The sequence below is a fragment of the Rousettus aegyptiacus genome, unplaced genomic scaffold (assembly GCF_014176215.1).
Source record: "Rousettus aegyptiacus isolate mRouAeg1 unplaced genomic scaffold, mRouAeg1.p scaffold_m13_p_10, whole genome shotgun sequence".
NCBI classification, from domain to species: Eukaryota; Metazoa; Chordata; class Mammalia; order Chiroptera; family Pteropodidae; genus Rousettus; species Rousettus aegyptiacus.
Window position 1 is genome coordinate 92558920 of NW_023416285.1, and position 19234 is coordinate 92578153.

General features: G+C 49.4%; 1 protein-coding gene and 1 pseudogene across 5 annotated transcripts in view; both read right to left on the bottom strand.

Moving 5' to 3' along the window:
* Nucleotides 1-19234, bottom strand: part of CAMK1D (calcium/calmodulin dependent protein kinase ID) — a 336799-nt gene that overhangs the window by 36368 nt on the left and 281197 nt on the right. For all 5 annotated transcript variants that reach the window (XM_016134431.2, XM_016134432.2, XM_036228185.1 and 2 more), the window contains 2 exons: nt 16279-16417; nt 10290-10416 (listed from right to left, as the gene is read on the bottom strand). In XM_016134431.2, the coding sequence (XP_015989917.1) occupies nt 10290-10416; nt 16279-16417 (266 nt within the window). The remainder of the gene's footprint in view (nt 1-10289; nt 10417-16278; nt 16418-19234) is intronic.
* LOC118608630 lies at nt 17115-18720 on the bottom strand (annotated as a pseudogene).

The following is a 19234-nucleotide window of genomic DNA, read 5'->3' on the forward strand; positions in this document are numbered from 1 at the left end:
CGCGTCCAGGGTGACCACGCTCACGGGAGACGACGAGCACATGGTCAGGAGTCGTCATTGTGCACGGGAGAAAAGCTGGTAAAGCCAAAAGCACAGGAGCAAACAGAACTCCAGTTTCATTATTTCCCAGAAAGAAGGATGGACAGATCCTTGATACCATTTGGTAATTTCCCTCGATTCTAGCTTGCCATGATAGAAGTGATTCATAAATGAAGCTCTCCGCCCTTCTGAGCCAGGATCGAGCTGGGCTCGTGTGAGATGGGAGGGCGCGTCATGAGAACTTGAATCGTAGAGTTGGACGGAACTTCGAAAATCCCCCTACTAACCTCCCGCCCAGTTGGTCCCTTTGTTCATTTGGTTATTGATCCTTTTGCTCACTTAATCGCCAGCACGTTACACAGTGCCCACCCTGTCCAGGCACCATTCCAGACACTGCATCACAGGAACCGCCTGTTGGCCACTGCTGACAGACAACGGCGGAGAGATGACAACAATCTCTCATAGTATCAGAGACTCCTACGATGGCTGGGGAACTCCGGCTCGCCGCGGCACCCTCATGGCCCTGCACTTACAGAGGGAGGAAGGAGACCGCGCTCCCTGCACATCCTCCCTCCCCGGCTTCCGTCTTCCTCCCCCACCCTCAGGTCCCCATCCTCCCCTCTGAGGCTCCAGGACAGGTGGCATCACCCTGCCCATCATCCTGAGCTCTCTCCCATTCTTTAAGTAGCTAAGAAGGTGTAATGCCAAGCTCTAACCAATTCCTGTTTTCATTGGCCCCAGTTATAATTCTTTTTTAAATGGAGATTAGAAAAAATTAATCCATAAAACTAGCTATAAAATGGGCATACGCTAATTTCCCCCCTAATTCTTTACAGTGTGTGGAACTCTTGCCATCTCCCCTACCTGCTGAGACAGAGCCGACCGGACACTAAATTAGCAGCAGCTCTATGTCTTTGAATGAGCTTCTGTCTTTGAACATGGGTTTGAAATGCCCAACTTGCCACATATCTTACGATATCAGCAGGAAGAGGCTGGTGGACAGGAGACTTGCCCGCCCATAGCCTAGTCTAAGGTTCATCTTTTCCTCTCGCTGACTGGCCTTACTTCCCTGAAGAGGCCAAGGAGAAAGGCATTTGACTTGAACTTCATGTGTCATGATGGGGAGGATAAGATCCTAAAAGATGAAAATCAGTCACGGTCAGAGTTAGTGAAGACTTCTTTTAACATCCTGGCTTTTTTCCCAAGTGGCTTGTGAAAGGAGACCATGGAAACTAGGGGAGTCAGGATTCAAGTTCTACTCTGCCGGACAGGCTAGGCAATATGATGGGGCCTAACGAGAGAGCCCTGAACTTCTATGAGGTGGCTTTAAAGACGCTTCGATTGTAACAGAGCGGCACTACCATCTCTGTCACCTCGGATTCGGCACTGACTCAGAGGACGGAATTACAGGCTGGGCTCTGTATGAGAGTATCTTAAAGAGCTCATTATCTTTCTCTGCCTTGGTCTCCTGTCTTGAAGGGAGCCTGCACTTTGTCCTGGAGTTAGGCCTCTGTGGAAAAGGACTTGAGCTCTACTGAAGAGCTGTGTGTGACTCCTCATTTCAAGACATGCCACTAGGGATTTGTGTCTGGGGCTAGACACTTGGATCCTGGACAGTCTTCCTGTCCCCAAGTAACTTCCACAGGTGGCGAGAAGGAACACAGCCCTACCCAGCCAGGGCCTGTTTGGACGTGGTAGAGCGAGGGTAATAAAATCAGGCATGATTCAGAGGAGAAGTGGGTAAGGCCTGCAGGACAGCGAGGATGTCATGCCGAATGGGTCAGTCAGATCTGTGTCCTGTCAGCAGAATTTTCAGCTGCAGGGGTATTAAAAGAGGAAAAAATGGATTAAAAAGGGACTTTGTGGTAAGCACATTAACAAACAGGCACTGCCTCACCTAGCTTCAGGGTATTATGATCTCAATTATTGGCAAATAAAAATACAACTGAAATACAGAATCCGACCTTGCCTGTGGTTTGTCTTCAACCCAAACTTCAGAGCGGTGGAAGTTTCCTGGGAAAGCTCCATTCTTTTTTGCTCTTTCGTATCCTCCCTTCAGAGTTATAATTTACTAAAAATGCATTGCAAAGGAGCAGCTCACTCTGATTTTCCTAGTAGCTTCTTGAATTTTACCACAGGCATGAAAACTCCCCATTAAAACACCATCCTGGTTTATAATTATCATCCTGATCTGAGCTGGATTACTGTTCAAGTGCTACCAAAGCCAAAATGTGGCTGGTGGGCGGAGGAGCTGGAGCGAAGGAATGAAAAGGGAGCGGGAAATGGGAGGGCTGCTGACGTTTCGGACACGGGGGAGACCTGGAATTCGGTGGGACGAGGAGGCAGAATGTTCCGAGCAAGACATTTCAGAGCACCGTGGCAACAAATAACCCTTGTGTGTCCTTACGCGCTGTCCCAGGAGTCGGCCTCCACCGTAACCCGTTAGTGACCGCAATGGGGTGGCTACTTTGCACGTAAGCCCACCCTTCCTTCGGAAATTGACAAGAAGCTACACTTCAAAATTAAGACGACATGTAGAGCCATTCCAATGTTTTGGTTTGTAATTGTTAAAAAAAAAAAAAAAAAGAGTGAGCCACAAAATACTGCTTCCCCACTGACCCACACACAACCCACACCTAACAAAATGGAGCCAGTTTAGGAACTGGAACTCCAGTCCAGTATCAAGGATTTCGAGAGGAGCCACGAAGAAATCCCAGAAGGATGAAAAGCGCTTTCTTTACAAAGAGTTAGGAGTGAATGGGACAGGACGTGTGGGGTGGGGGCGCCTCCAAGGCAGGGCTGGGGTCGCCTTGCCCACGTTCTGATCGTGAGCTTCTGTCCCAGTCCATGCTCTCTGTGTAAAGAGTAAGAAAAAGAGCAGGCCCTACACGTGCCCCACTTGAGGGGGCGTGGGAGGGCTGTCCTCTCTAACAATGGGGCCTGGCTGCAGCACCAGTGTGATGAAATGCTTGAGGCTGGGGGCCACTGGGTAGCTGCAGAGAGGAAAGGAAAGAGAAAATTCTCATCTGGATCCTCTGCCCACTCTTATGTGCCCCGTACGCCAATGCATCAGTTACGTACAATCCTCTTTCAACACTAACGGTCTGAGAGAATGAGAACGATGATGAGATGCTTATGGCCAGGTACTAAAATATGATGCTTAAGTGGACAAGTGAAAAGGGGGCTCTGTGGGAATACAACCGCACAGGAGAGTGAGGATTAAAGGCTGGGAACGGAGGACCTATGGGGAAGATAAAAGGAGCCGCCATGTGACATAGGTTGCTGAAGAGGACTGAAATGGGCCATGTCCATCAATTTAATCCAATTAATTGTTCTTATCAGTTCTGAGTGAAAATGGGAAAAAAATAACAGTCAATATCCTTGACACACGAATATGTACATACTTAAAGGGTACTACGTCATATAAAGGCTATAGAAAAAATACCTAATGGTTGAACCAGAAAAAAATCACGAAGATCAATTAGTCCAACCTGTGTATTTTACATACAAGAAACCGAGAACCCAAGAGCTTACGTGAAGGGCTTGGGCCTCTCTGTGTCTAACAAATGACAGAAACATACTACAGGATACTTGCATTCAAGTCCCGCTGCTGTGGCTGCCACCAACTCCAGGCTGTGTGGCTCTGAGGACAGAGGTCCTCACCCTGACACAGCACTGGCTGGAACCATGGGCTTCCAAGACCTCGTGGTGCTTCTGGTCCCACTATCAAGTTCTAAAGCGTGATGACACTATGAATTAAGAGTATTCCTCTAGCTGTGTGAAGAAATACGCCAACAATGTCGGCCGACCGTTCCCCATGTCCATCTAGAAGAGAACACGATGAAACTTCCCGAAACTATTTAAGAAAGTGAAGCTAGAGCCAGGCCGAGGCCCATGCTATGCCTGTGCAGGCGACACCACAGCTAAGTCCCAGGGGGAACCGGAAGGGCTCCTTCCCCACAGCTCAGGGACGGGACGACTGGCTACCACCTACAGAACCGGCATGGAGTCGAGCTCGTGGACACGCCGCACCAGATGGACACCTCCTTGCTGTTTCTGAGCGGCATCCAACAATGAAAGAGGGTGGCTGCTGGCGTGCACCCCAAATGAAATACGGCAAAGGGATGGATCGCCACTCAACAAGGCTCAATGAGAAAAGCAAGGCTCATTTAACTCAAGCGCATCATGAGGCAGAGACAGCCTCCACCGCCCCAGCCTTCCGTCCCAAGTGCAGCTTGGGGTTCCTGAATCTCCTTGCTAGTTAGTAAGAGAGCACATGCTTGCCTTCCTCTGGCAAAGCACTTTGTCACTTAATCCGCGGCCAAAGGTTTGAGGCTCTTTTAAAAGAGTTTCATTTTCTTTGAAACCAGGAGGACTAGACCCACAGAACCTGAGAAATCACACCAGCGTGCAAACAGCAACACCAGGAAGTGAAAGACAGGCTTTCCTCTACCAAACAGGGTGGGCCTGTCGACCCTCGTCCCATCAACGCCACGACTGGGACGGGCCCTCTCTGCCGACCTGCGGCTTCTGCTCAGTGATTCTGGAGGGCCTGTCTGGACGCGTTACTCAGTGGTGCCGAGCAGGTCACACGAGTCATTTTCCTAACGTTCTTAGCGCTGATTTTCTCCCTCTTTGGTGACACCAAGGGGAATGTTCTCCCTGGCCCAGTTAATGGATCCAAACCCAGGTCAACACTGCGCTGACAGTCGCCATGTTACCCCGGTGAGCCCATCTCCACCAGGTGGCCCATTTCTCTGAGCACCTGTGCATGCATGCCCTCTCTCCTCGCCCAGTGAGTCTGCTCACGTCCCCTGACTGTGCAGGGAGCAGTCCATGACTCTGGGCCTCCGCAGAGCTGCCTGCCCGCATCTGCAACCCTCCCCATCTTCCCCTGGCCTCCTCTGTAGCATTTTCCGTTTTTCCCTGGTCTTTCCAGCCCTTGCTGATCCATCTCACCTGTACCTGTGACGTTGCTTCTGAAACATGTTGCTGACTTGCTTCACCCTGCAAACATGCCACCTTATGTGGATCTGTGTCGCTCGCCTGCCACACTCCACGGCAGGGGCCCTCTGCACTGCCTGTGGTGGGAACCCAGCACGCATGGGTGGAGAGATGCCCGCATCTCCTACTGCCGATGACGTGACACTCTGCAAGGGCCAATGGTCCTTTCGAAGGTACGCAAGATCTGGGAAGCTAGCTGCTAGGAGCCTGGACTGAAGCTGAAGGCAGACAGAGACCCTCTGCTCCTGGCCGGGGCTCGTGGGACAGTTCCACCCCTGGGAGTGGAGGGTGGGGAGGGCAGCACTCTCTCCCTTCTCTCTCCCAGATGCCAAATCGGCTGGGCTCTGCCCTGTTCAGATGGAGAACTGCAGAACTGCCCAGCAGGAATGAGGCGCTGGCTTCTTTGTCCGAGATCCCAACAGTGTTCCGACCTTGCAGCTGCTGCAGGGGCAGGTGGAGCTGGCTGTGTCCGTCCCCAGGGTGGGCAGCATGCTGGAGTCCTCTTATGGAGTCCTATTTCACCTTCTTCCAGCATTACTCTGACGGCCAGGCTCCCACAGGCTTAGTTAATTAAGTCATACTCCAAGGTCTCCCAAACCTACGGCCAACACTCACTCAGTCTTCATTTTACTCGACTTAGTGCAACGACTAACAAATGGTACCTCATCTTTCTGGAAGCGCTTTCCCAACAGTGCACTCCCCTGGGTTCTCGTCCTACATACGTCACCTGCTGCTGCCTCCTTGTCCCCTGAGTCCCCAGGACTCAGCCCTGGGGGCTTTCTTCTCCTCTACCTCCACCCACCCCGCTGGCAATCTCATCCAGGTCGGGGCTTTGAAACGCAGCCAGAGGCTATCGGCGCCCACACGCAGTCCATCCTTCCCCCGGAGCAAATGAACTCCGAGCCCCCCGAGGTGCTCATTCCAGGCTAGGGCAAACTGGGCAGCGCTCTGCCCTCTTGTTTGGTCTCTCCACTGGAAACAAGTGTCGTTGTCATGGTCTAGTCAGGGCCACATTTTTCACATTGTGGTGTGTTTTGGTGACGTTACTGTTCAGAGCATGGTGCTGAGGTGCTGTGTAGAGCTCCCGAGCACCGGAGGCCCGGATGTGCCTATGGGGAACGTATGGGTGCTTGACAAGCTTCGCTCAGGCACAAGTTGTAGCACTGTTGGCCCTGAGTGCAATGTTAACGAATCAACAACAATATTAAATAAGGTGTCGTTGAAGAGAAACACATAAAATGAGCTTGTGTGTCTATCAGCTGCTGAGAATGCTGGGACCAGAGGCCCACAGGAACCTAACCCTGCATCTCCCCTGGGAGCCGTGGCTCAGTGGTCACAAACTCAGTGTCCACCTAGACTTTACAGAACATAGCTACGATACATAACGAGAACAGTACAGTTCCATAATGGATCTCTCTCCAGAACTCCAGACTCATCTTCCAGCTGCCTCCTTGACCTTGCAAACTTTAACAAATCAAAACCAAGCCCCTGGTAATATTTCTGCAACTTGCTTCTCCCACGGGCTTCTCGATTAAAGGTGCTCAGGCCAAAAGTGCTTGGAATTATCCTTGATTTGTCTTTCAATTTTTCAGAAAAATCTTGATGACACTACCTTCAAATTATATCTGGAGATCGATATTTCACCACTTCCGCTCTGCCAGCCTGGCCCAGCCTGTTCCCTAAAGGGATCCCGGTAAAGGTCACATTGCATCGTGCCTTCTCTCAGAACACACCAATGGCTTCCTGCCACCCTACGTAAAAGCCACAGCCTTGACAATGACCTTTAGCCCCGGTCTGCACGTGCCCTGCCCGTTACTCCTCTGACTTCATCTGCCGTTACTCTACTCTTTGCTCAACCCACTCACTCCTGCCTCGGGGCCTTTGCACAATCCTCAGGAAGCTCTTCCTCCAAATAACACCATGGCCAGCTCCTCCACTTCCGTCAGATCCTTCCCCCATTGCTACCCCTTCTGAGCCAGGGCTGCTCTAGCACCATATTGAAAATTGTAACCCCTGCCCCCCCCCACACACACATTTGATTTTCTCTCTCCTGCTTCGTTTTCCTCCAGAGCACTTACCACCATCTACAATATTAATTAACATACACAGCTGTTTGCTTACTATATCTCATTGTAGATGGGACTTTCATCTTTTTTTTTTCCTATTGATACATCTACGGTACCTAGAACAGAAGGTGGGCACAAAATAAATAATTCTTGAATGGATGAATAATGTAGCACTCACCACATATTATTCAATATCTCCGCTTGCCCTCTGTCTCTCACGGTAATACTGTGAGCACTTTGAGGCCAGTGACTCTTCCTTATGCATATTTATGTTTCTAACACCAAACCACTGTGCACATGGCACATGAAAGAAATTCAATAAATACAAGCTGAACAAATGGAAGGGGAGACAAGAAAAAAGTCACCAATTTTCATGAATCTTGGGTTTTCACTCAATCTACAAGCATCTGTGCAAAGATGAATAAGACACTCCCTGCTCTAGGAAAACCCACAAGCGCAGAGGGGGAGAGACGCAGATAAATACGGGCCCCGATGCAACATGCTCTGAGCGGTGATGAGAAAAGGGGAAGGCAGAGAACCAGGGTGACGAAGGGGAGGATGGGTGTTGGGAAAGCCATCGAAGCAGGGGTGACATGTAAGCTGGGCTTTGATGGCTGAGTAGGAGTTTGTCATGCAGCCTGTGGGGGAGAAATTCAGCCCAGTGCCCGGGGTGTGTCTCGTAGAGCTCCCCCGGGGGCCCCTTCCTTGTTCTGAAAAGTCTTTCAGGAGTCTCGGAGCTCAAGAAGCGTGAATGGAAGTGCTGTATTCCCACAGTGCTCCTTCCCCTTCCACACTCACAGGAAACGGAGCACCTGAGGGCAGAATCCCCCGAGGGCTCCACCTGCAGACGTTTAGGGCAGAAAGAGCAAGGGCCATGTCTAAGCATCGTTCCCAGTTCCCAGACTCACCAGCGTCCGACCTATAAACAGAACCAGACCGCCTCGGGCGGCAGCCACTTAGAAACCCAGAGAAACTGCCATTCCGTGGGCTCTGCCAAGACGCGAAGAAGCAAAAACCCAGCCAGAAAGTGCTAGAACTGTCCAACGTGAGAGCCAAATATGAGAAGAGTATGAAGCTTATGTACGCATGGACATTCTTCGTCAGGACGTTTAATCACAGCACGAGCGCCGACTCCCTCTGAAGGGGGTGCTGGTGCCCCCCCCACACACACACAAAGTTCCTTCGCCCAGAGCGGCCTGGGCACCGGACTGCTGACGAGGCAGAGCCGCCCTGGCAGGGACGCTGGGCACCACGACCTCACAGGCATCCTCACTGTCTAATGTCTGTGGCTGGAACGGGCTTTCGCCCTCCCCATCTTTTAAGAGAAACGAGTATGAGCTTGTCCCCTTGTTTTCATTTGCCACTTGTCTGACGGCTGGGACTGAGCTGGAGAAATTCCACACACACCCCTCACACGCTCGCCCTTCCACCCAGCCCCGCTCCCAGCCATGCACACGCATGTCCACACGCGTCACAGCCCCGATTCCAAGGGTCTCTGACGGGGTCCAGCCTGTGCCCGCGACCATCACTTTCCTCTCCGAGAAAAGAGACGGCTCTCCACGCCATTACCTCCATCAAGGCCGTGCTGACCTCCTAAACACAATGAGAAAGATCTCGCCTTCTCTCTCTAGCGCGTGCACACAACCCAGGGGCACAATCCCCGCTGGCGACAGTCAGGAGCTGAGCAGCGCCGGGCACGCCTTCTCGTGCCCGCCTCATATCCGCCATCTGTATCTCCTCCTCCTCCACAGCCTTTTCTCTCATGTTATTCTCTGTTCCCCACTGCCTGCCTTTTTCTCCTCTCCTTCGAGCTCCTTAAATGAAACAGCTGTGACATAACAGCCATTATTTTGCAAACACTTGAAAAGCCACAAAGTGCCTTCTGAGTCACCTGGAATTTCCCACAATGCTCTGGGACCCAGGCCCATTTCCTGTGAGGCCTGCTCTCGGCCTACCCAGAAGGCGGCCTGATTGTACCCAGAGACAAAGAGGAATGATGTGGCTCATGTGACATCCCCTCCTCTCCTCCAAGGCAGGCTTCCTGTTCTTACTAAGAAAGGCCATCGCGGTGTCCATTCTCTAAATGTCTTTCCCAGTCTCAATCTTAACCCCGTTCTCAGACATTTGTAGTCTGCACCCTCTCCCCAGGCTTCCTCCCACGAGGGCTTTTGCGCACGCTGACGCCCCTACCTGGAACATTCTCTCCCCTAGGCTCCCATGGCTGACTGCCCAAGTCCTCTCCCTGTCCCCTTCCCCCAGTCCCGGTCCTTCTGCGCCTCTGCTGCTCTATCACATGCCCCCATTTTTTGTTTATTTGTAGCAATTATCTGAAAAATTCTGTTCATTCATTTGTTTCTTTGTTTACAGTCTGTCACTCCTAACTAAAATTGTAAGCTCCCCCAGGCAGGCACCCTGCCCGTCTCATTCACAGACACCCCAGTGCCTAGAACAGTATCTAGTGCATAGCAGGTGCTTTAATATACATTTGCTCAATGAATGAATGAATGAATGAATGTATTCGTGTGAGTGAAAGTCCCAAACGCTTTGCAAACAGTTCCGACAGCCTTTCTCTGGGCCCCAGAGACAGAAGATGAATCTCAGTGTCCACATGTTCACACGTCAGGAGCCTTCTTGCATTCTCTATGTTCAGTACAAAAAGACACAGCTTTCTGATTTTAGGGAAAACTCGCGTCCTTGGCTTCTCCAGTACAGATCAGCATTCGCTAATTCAACAGAGTGACTTTGTCAAGGTTTGAACCAGAGTCCTTCCACCAACATTTTCTTTCCAGCTGCCTCTACCTCGACATTTAACATGTCCTATCTGAGTTTGTGCCTTACTGTTAGCTCAGGGTCTCACTGTAAACCATTTGAAAATACACATACATGCAATGTTTCTGGTATTAGAACCTGGCAATGCACCCAAACCAACTCCGGGGCTGAGGTCAGGCCCACACACACATCCGGCAGGATTTCTGCCCAGCCCTGAAAGGCTTCGCGGGACACCCCCCTTCTGACTCACCCAGTGTCTCTCAGTCATTTCATTCTTCCCTCGAGTGAAATGAAGGCAGCTGTGACCATGTGCCAGGCTCAAGTGCTAAGACAGATGAAGCTGACATGTGGGGAACACACACACGCACACACACACACACACACACACACACACACACACACGGTCCTTACCAACGTAGCCGGGGGTCCCACAGGCTGTGGACATCACATCTCCTTTGCCCTCCATCTTCGACAATCCAAAGTCACTGATCATTATTTTGGACTCCTCATCTTGACTATAGTACAACAGATTTTCAGGCTAGGAAGAAAATAAGAAAAAATAAAATTACAAACGGTGTTTACAGCTGGTTCAGTTGCGGCTGACTCAGCAAACCACAAACTCTAGTTACTATTCAAGAATATACCTGAGCTTCAGATGCAGTAAATGTATTAAGAAAAGAAAAGCGGTTTCTAATAAAACACTGCAGAGGGTCGTGCACGGCAGAGGACACTCGCTGGTTTTCAATAAATGTTATCCCTTTCCCCTTATTAGTATTGTCTCCACTGGAAAAATGCGACCATATTTGGAGGCCATCTAATGTAAACATTAAAATAAAAGGAGCCACTTTCAACTGGAGCTGGAATTGCCATGCCGGAGGAACTGCCTTGCACGTTTTATACCTCAACCCTTGGAAGGTGACAAATAGGGCAAAATAATCTTTGGACGGGGCCCACTGTCTCCCAAAGAACTGTTTGCAAAGATAACAAGGAAGCAGTTATCATGACTACTGGACTGAAAGTTATCATTTGTAGAATTAGCGTAGTTACGTCACCTGTGCTGGTCGAAAGGCCTTCCTTTCACGGATGTACTTGTCCTCCTTCCCTTTCTCATCAATACCCACTGCTTTGCCTCCTAATCAGAACGTTATTTGGGCTTCTGCCTGAATGAACGCTATCCGAGTAGCTACCTATTCTTGCTGGTCTCAAACGCTAGCTGCCTCTAACTTTGAAAGGCCTTTTATTTTCAGATTAGCACTAGAAAGCTGATGCCTCCCAGACCTTGGTTAGAGGAAAGGGGACCCTGAGAAGTAAAATTACTTTTGCAGGAGCTCCTTTGTTGCTTTTTTCAGGCCCTTTTTAGCAATCTTTCTCCGATCCAAGGGTCCCCCTCCGTGCGCTCGGTAACATCCCGACCAGTTGGTCTGGCAGACGGGGGGTGGAGGGGAGCACTCGCTCTATTCCTGAGCCAGCTGACACCTGCTCACTCTGGAATGAACCTGTGCGGGAAGATCTAGCACTTTCTAGCCAAGTGTCCCTAAGCACCCTGAGCATCTGCTCGCCTTGCTGCAGGATGCGCACTGTGTACTTCCCTTCCCTGAACAGAAGCCGGCGGAGCTGGGGCAGCAGGATGCTCCTTGCCTGGCCGGCGTCTGCCCATCTGAGCGCGGTCCTGGCTCCAGGGGAGCCATGCACATCAGCGCCCAGCACGGCAGAGGCCGGGAGGGGCTGGGGACGAGGGGGAGACAGTGAAGCTTCATTTTTACAGTGTTTTACGTAAAACCGGGGAATCTCACTGTTCCTAGTGAAGAATGGGGGGCAAGGCTTACGGAGACAGAGGGAGGCTTCACGGCCTCAGAGCTGACCCTGCTCTGCCCAGTTAGGAACCTGAATAGAGGCGCTCACGGTTTTTTGTCTGGTTTTGAAGAGTTGCTCAATTAATGATGCTGTCACCGAGCAAAATAATGCCAAAGACTGACTGACACCTCTGCTATCAACCAGTTTCACCGCCCACCGGAAAATACTGAAGATTTACCAAGTAGAGCCCTCATGTCTGTCATTTACACCAAGCCGTGAAGGAAACGGTACAGCAGGGTCGGGACTGGGGAACTCATTTGCCCGCACCATTTCCTGTTTGGCTCTCTTCCCAGTCTCGCCATTGAAGCAATCCTCTCCCTCGTCAGCGGTTTGTGGTGAATCTTCGGTTCCTAATTATTAAATTTTAGGAATCAATCTTACACAGAGTAATTAGACTTGTTTAGAAAAGAGGTCCTTGGCCTCGCTGTGCAGCAGACTCGGCCGTGAGGGAACCAAACGTCTCGATGCGCTGTCCTCCGGGAGATGAGGGGCTGCGTCCAGGCCTCTGGGGTTCAGGGAGTCTGAGGCGCACCTGTTGCTGTGCAGCCATCTTGAGAACGACCAGGACTCCGTCCTTGACCACACGTTAGTCAGAGGAGCCCTCTTGTCCACTCGGCCTCGACCTTGGCTTTCTGCGTCCCTCCTGTCCTCACTGGGCCTGCACGGCCCAGTCTTTGCAAGAATCCTGATAAATCAGTTTAGAGAGAATCCTTCACTCTTGATAGCTGGTCAAGTTCTTCACCCCCTGCCTTTGACATTCTTAAAATATACTATTCGGACACTTGTTAAAGGCGGTAAGGGAGACTGGATTTGAGGGGCATGATGCAGTGGGGTTTGCAGTTGCAGGGAGAGACTGAATTCAGTTCTGAACACATAAGGACAAGTGGAGGTTTAGAGCTAAGAAGCAAGGTGGGGTCGGTGGATGGGAAATGAGTAAGTGGGGATGTGCAGGGTAAGGGGGCGTCTGTATACACTGACTTGAAAAGAGTTTCGCTACAGACCAGGGCGGTTAGATATAGAGGGTGGGGAACAAGGGACCTGGTTAGATATCCAGGGTCAGCACTTTGGCTAAACGAACTCAGCAGGACTCAGCAGGACTCTCACTAAGACTGAAGTAAGTGGGCAGGGTCACTGGACTCAGGACAAGCCCAAGATCAGGGCCTAGTCAGAAAGAAAGCTCAAGGGAGCTCGAGTCGGTCAAAATTTCCTTTTACTGTCATGTCTAAGTCCTTGGCCTGCCTTTAGCAAGACTCCCCATACCCTAGTGGCTCCTCTTGGTAACTTTCCGCCCATGACCCCCGCTATGCTCAATGGCTGTAAATCCCCACGCGGCCGTGCCAAATTCGGAGTTGGGCTTGATGCTCTTCCCTACTGCAGCAGTCCTTAATAAAGTCTTTCTTGTAGTTTTAACAAGGGTCAGAATTATTTTTTTCTTTAACAGGACCCAAAGGAAAGATACAAAACAAAACAAAACAAAACACCATTCTTCACCACAAATAATAACACAAAGAGGAATGGCATTTAACAGTCACTGCGACTCAAATTCTGTGGACGAAGCACGAGGTCAGAAGAAAATCAATGTATGCTTGAGAATGCTTGCAATGAGTTTTAAAGGAGGATAAAATGGGCCAATCGATAGAAATGATAATACTTAGAAAGTGGGGGCAATGACCTCATCAAAAAGTGCATGCGGCTCGTGTGTTCTCTGAATGGTTAGGGGTTATCCTTTGATAACAGTAGGGAGCCATGTGGGTGTAGAGAGGGGCCTTTCTTTTTCTTTTTTTTGTGTCTGATTTTTAATCTTCCTTGTCCCAGCACTTCTGCAGCTCTAAAGTCAGTGATCTCATGATCCTGAAGAAGGCCGCCTCCAGGCAAGAGATTGCAGAGCCCTTAATCCCTTCTTACACAGCCCTCGGACTGGAGACTGGCTGGGGTCAATGAAGCACTCCTCTGAAGAACAATTACCCCTAAGGAGGGCTCAGTGGGCTGGTCATTCACAGTTCAGATCAATACTTTTAATTGGCTTAAGACTGGTAAAGAAAGCAGGGCTTTTTGTTTGGGGCAAGGGCAGGGAAGAAACGGGAGAGGACAGGCTCAGGGACAATCTGGATGGAGGCCCCAGTTGTCAGTAGGAGGCCTGTGGGAGTGGGGGATGGGGGCGAAGAGAGCTTGCAATTCTGCTTGGGGTCCTAGGAGGTCCAGGAATCACCTGCAAACTAGCTTTCTGTACTTTATAACATCTCTGCAAAACAACTGGTGGCCAATACCTGAACTGAAATGTCAATCCCAACCCTTTAGTATTCACATAGCAAGCTTTTAAAAGATCTAAAGCAACATTTTCCCTAAAGCTAATGTTAAACGGAATTGTCCTAATTGGGTGATTTTCAACTGGGGGCAGCTGTGCCCCCCAGAGGACAGCTGGCAATGGCGAGAGGCATTTTTGGTGGGCATAGCTCTAGGAGCCGTACAGGCAACTAGCATGTGGAAGCCGGGGGTGCTGCTGAACATCCCGCAAGGCACAGCACAGCCCCTGCCACAAGTCAGAGCCAGCTCTCAATGCCACTCGTACAGGGCGGGCCACTGCCCTCCTCCGAGGCAGCAGTGGGCATTTTGTCTCAATCTTTGCTTTGAAAAAAGAACTGATAGGCTCCAGCAGCTTCCAGGCACAAGAATACATTTCTGGAGGAAGAAGGAAGTACATTCCCATCCCCAGATGTGCCCTAATTTTAAATTAACTCAATCATATTCTCTATTGTTCTGGCCTAGATCATACAGTTTGTTTTCATTTTCTTAGCTGTTTCTGAAAATTTAATATCGACTTCCTCCACACAGATCAAACTCCTCTGTGCCTCTGCAAAGAGATCACATAAAGGCCCTAAAATGGCAACGTTCCCTCCAGAACTCCAAGCCCCGTGGGAGATCTTAAAGCAGATGGGCTGGGGGCTGCATTTCTCCAAAAGCACCCATCGGGGCGGGGAGAAGTGTCACCCTTACAGCATCTGCCTTTCTATGGGGGAGAAAAACAATGCCCCCTCCAGGAAGTGGCCTATCTGCTTAGAAATTATTTCTAGTAAGCACAGCCAGTCCATCATATCACATCTCTGTGCTTGTCACACTAACTCGTTCAGTGTTCTGGAAGCGCAGAGCTGGCATCTGGTGAGGGCACAAGAGAGCAGAGAAGGCAGCGCTGCCTGACACAGGAGGCTCGCCTAGCCCTTACCTGGCCCTCGGAAGGACCGCCAGGACCTGAAGGTCAGCCAGTTGTGCCCACAGCCCACTTCACCTGTCAAGAAGCCTGCAGAGTGAGGAAGGCAAGGACTTCACTGACATTCCCAAACACCCCCGTCCATCAGTTCCCAGGCCAACATCAGCATCACCTGTAAAACCCTTAGAAATGCAAGTTCTTGGGCCCCACTGTGGACCTACAGAATCAGAACCTTGGGGTGGGGTCAACAATCTGTGTTTTTAATAAGCCCTTCAGACAATTCTAATGCAGGCTAATGTTTGGGAGCCACTACACTAGTCAATGGAAAATGGTAACATGGAGAGATAAGGAGAAAACTTTACAGTGAGTCTTTATGAAAGGAAAAGCTATACCATCTAACACCCTGAGTCCCAGTACCAGATAAAGGGAAGATGCTAAAATTCATTTTCATTAAGGTTTTAGAATTTACTCTTTAAATTGATTAGATTTTCCATAGCCATGCGTAGTATAGCTTCAGCAGAATGTAATTTCTGTGTTTATGACATGAGTGGAGGGTATTCGTGCTGGAATGAGAGTTTCCACCTTGACTGGTGCAGCAATCTCTGGGGACTGGACCTGTAACTACTGCAGAATGAAGTCACATTGCAGCCTTGGGTCAACAACGCTGGTTGTCCTGTTCCTCAAATTGATACGTGCAATATCTACCCTCAGATAGCTACACAGACCCGGGGAGAAATGTACTACCAAGATGCCCAAATACAGCCCAGAACCTTCAACGCTACTGGGTGAAGGGTCAGGATGCCAAAACCCGGTAAGAAAGAGGTGAGGAAGGAAGCTCCTGGACACTGCAGAAGGCTGCGGTTGTAGCTCATGAAGCCCATTTTTCCTGGTGGGCGTCCGCGCCCCTTCTCTCTCGTCTCATGACCCCTACCCACCGCTCCTTCTCCTTCACACAGTGCATGGTGCTTAAACAGGGCTGGAACTGGGAGGAGCCTGAAGAGCTGCACCGGGAGAAAGGTTTTTGTGGCTTTTACATCTCGAACAAAATCACCTTTCAGATAGGCTTGCATCAATCCATAACCCACCTCCTGGTGGCCCTTTGGCAGCATAATGGCTATAAAATCTCCCAGACCATGGCCAGCTCCATTGATCTTCATCTTCTTTCAGGAAACTTCTGGGTCCCAAAGACCCCGATGACTAATAGTACACAAACACCAACCTTTCGCTACATCTATATCTACATCAAAACAACCCCATCCCTGCTCTGGAGCCATTCCTCTCAGACAGGTGCATTGTGGGTCGGAGTGTAGCTGGATGATTGTTGCTATGCGATGGCCTCACCTTGAGGTCCCTGTGGACGATGCCCATTCTGTGAAGATAGTAGACAGCATCCAAGACCTGGCGGATCAGAGTGCTGGCATCTTTCTCTGTGTAAAATCCTTTTTCCACTATCCGATCAAACAGCTCTCCACCGGATACACTGTTGAAAAAAAAAAAAGGAACAAATTAGAAGTTTGGGAAGATCTATTGAATCACTCAGAAAAAAAAACATCAATAAGAGCTTTCAAGGTGATAAAAGACACGACTTTTATTTAAAAAATGAATCCACTACCAGAGTTAAATTTTGTCCCATCTATTCCCCAGAAGGTGACACCAGGGAAGTGCTTCTGGGTCACAGTGGTACAAATTTCCAGGATGAAATAAAGGAAAATAAGCCAGGACCCAGGGGCTGGCCAGGTTTGACAAGCCTCTCCTGGCTTATGCACCCATGCTAAGGTGACAACTTAAAGTTGGAATAACCTTCCAGAACTTGAGCATCATCAGAAACAGGGAGATGCTTCTGGACAAGAGTTCTCCTTTGCACAGAGGGTGCCTTGATAGAGCCCAGGATCGGGGTGCTGTGGGCAAAGTGCGGGGCAGCCCACAGGACATCTGGGGGTTTGACTGAGTGCTGCTCCTGATATGCTGAGTGCATTAGCATTTCTTGAGTCTTTGAACCTCAGTCTTTTTATCTGTAAAACAACAGGGTTAATAGAATCAACCGTTTCCAACAGAGGGTAGGTAGGGGGACGTCCTCGGAGGCATCAGAACCTAAAAGTCACATGTGTCTTACAAAAAAAGAAAGAAAAATGACACTCTGCTATATTGCCTTGCTGTGTGTGTGTGTGTGTGTGTGTGTGTGTGTGTGTGTGTGTGAATATTTAATTTTAATTTGTTTTGAATTTCAGATTGCATTAAATATTTTTTCATATTTATCAAAAAAGAGCCAAAGCAAAGAAAGGCCTCTTAGGCAAAGGTCAAAAAGCCCTGGTGAACGACCTCTATAGACCATTATTATTATTATTATTATGCAATTTTATAACTTTATTCGACAATCCACAGTTAGTCATCCACACTAACTGTAGATTTTTGAAGGTGGAGGCAGAGACATCTGTAACCAATGGATAGAGCTTGCCTGGTGAATCTTCATCCTCTTCACTTCGTGTGGACAACTGCACCAGAAATGGTCTGAGACAGCCCTTGTTCTTTGGCCCAGACAGCTGATGAGTCTGGTATCAGTGTGCACATCTGGAATGGCCATCTCCTTCATGGCAAATTTCCAGATCTCTTTGAGGACACGCTTTTTGAAACCCACTCCATGGATGCGCTTGTGCATGGTGCTGGTGTGCTCTCTGGTCACTACCTTCTCGGTGGCAGAAGAGCCTTCCTCCTCACCTCCCTTCTCTGCGGGGGCCCAAGTTGGAAAGGAAGCTACGGCCCCTTTCGTTTCGATATCTGATGCAACTCTGAGTTTAACAAAGTAACAGATGGCACAATTCTGAATAGAAACAACTCAACTAACACCTCAGCCTTCCAATTCTTAGGATATATACTTCTCTAAGAAAACAGCGCTTCTTTCAAATAATTAAGCCATCTTGGAAATGAGCTTCAAGGGATATATGAATACTATTTTTTTTTCAGATTTTCAAGAATGCAAAATGGAAAAAAGATTTATATAAAATATTAAAAGCATAAAACAATTTCATAAACAACTGTTACAGTTTTAACAGAGAGAATAAATGGCATGCCCTCACGGTCACACACGCCCATTCACAAAGACCATGATTCATTTTCTGCAAGTCACGGCAATTAATGTGCAATAACTGATCCACTGACACCTTCTTTTAAAAAATCCAATAAAGAAAACACAATTACAGCTATAAAAGGCCTCCGAGTTACCTATAGCCATTCCAAGTGATATTGTGCTCAGATAATGTCTCCTTTCTAAAGCAAACTGAACAATCTCGATAAGAAAGAAAAGATGCTCCAGAGAAATAAAAAGCAATTCAGGGAGTGGAAAGAAATGGAAACAGCGGGGGAGAGACCACTTTGTTATCCAAATGATCCTTCCTTCGGTAAACCAAAACCTCCAACTTCCCCTCTCAGCAGCTTCTCGCCAGTCTTTATTTTTCTAGAACCTTCTTCCAATGAGCTTCAATGTCTGAAACTTTGCAGAGCTTGAGGACTCGGGACAGGAGATGTGCTCCTGACAGGGGCAGGGCGACCTGGGTGCACTCCCCCGACTTGATCGCTTCATTCAACCACTCGTTCAGTGCTCACTGGGTGCCCATGACATGCCGGCCACCGTGCTCGGCTGGGTCAGTCAGGCAGCACTGGCCCCCAAGGGGCAGAGTCAGCTTTGACCGTGCCCCTCCTCATTCTCTACCACTGGCCTCCCTTCCAAGAGCGGCACGCCCTACCCGTCTTCCAGTGCTCTCTCACCCCGGTGGCCTGCTGGTCCATGCCCTCTTCCTGCAGGCCGCTGGAGGACCTCGGGCAAGAATGCTCGCCCCTGCCCTCCCCACCTCCCGCCCCTAGCGCTGCACACCCCACTCTTTGTCAGATCCTCGCCTTCCTCCAAAACCGATCTTTCCTGCTTCCCATGTTCTCAAAGTCCGCTCTTCTGCTATGTAATGTATCAGGCATTGATAGAGCCTACTGAATGCTATCGTTCGCACCGCAGTAGGGCAGCAACGCAGTAAGGTCAACGCATCAGAGCTGAAGGGGGAGCTGCTGCCGTAGTGTGTATTGCCACAGAGTCCAAATTCTCTTGACACTTCAACACTTCTCTTCTTAAATCTCAAATAACACCAAGGCTTTCCACCCCTCTCCCCTCCCGCCCCCGAACAGTACCTGGAAAGAATTTGGTTTCCTTAGAAACCAAGGCAAAGGGAAAATTTGTAAAAACTTGCCAATAAAAATATGTAACAATGCCAATAAAAATACCTTGAATCTGCGAATCACTTCATTCTTTTCA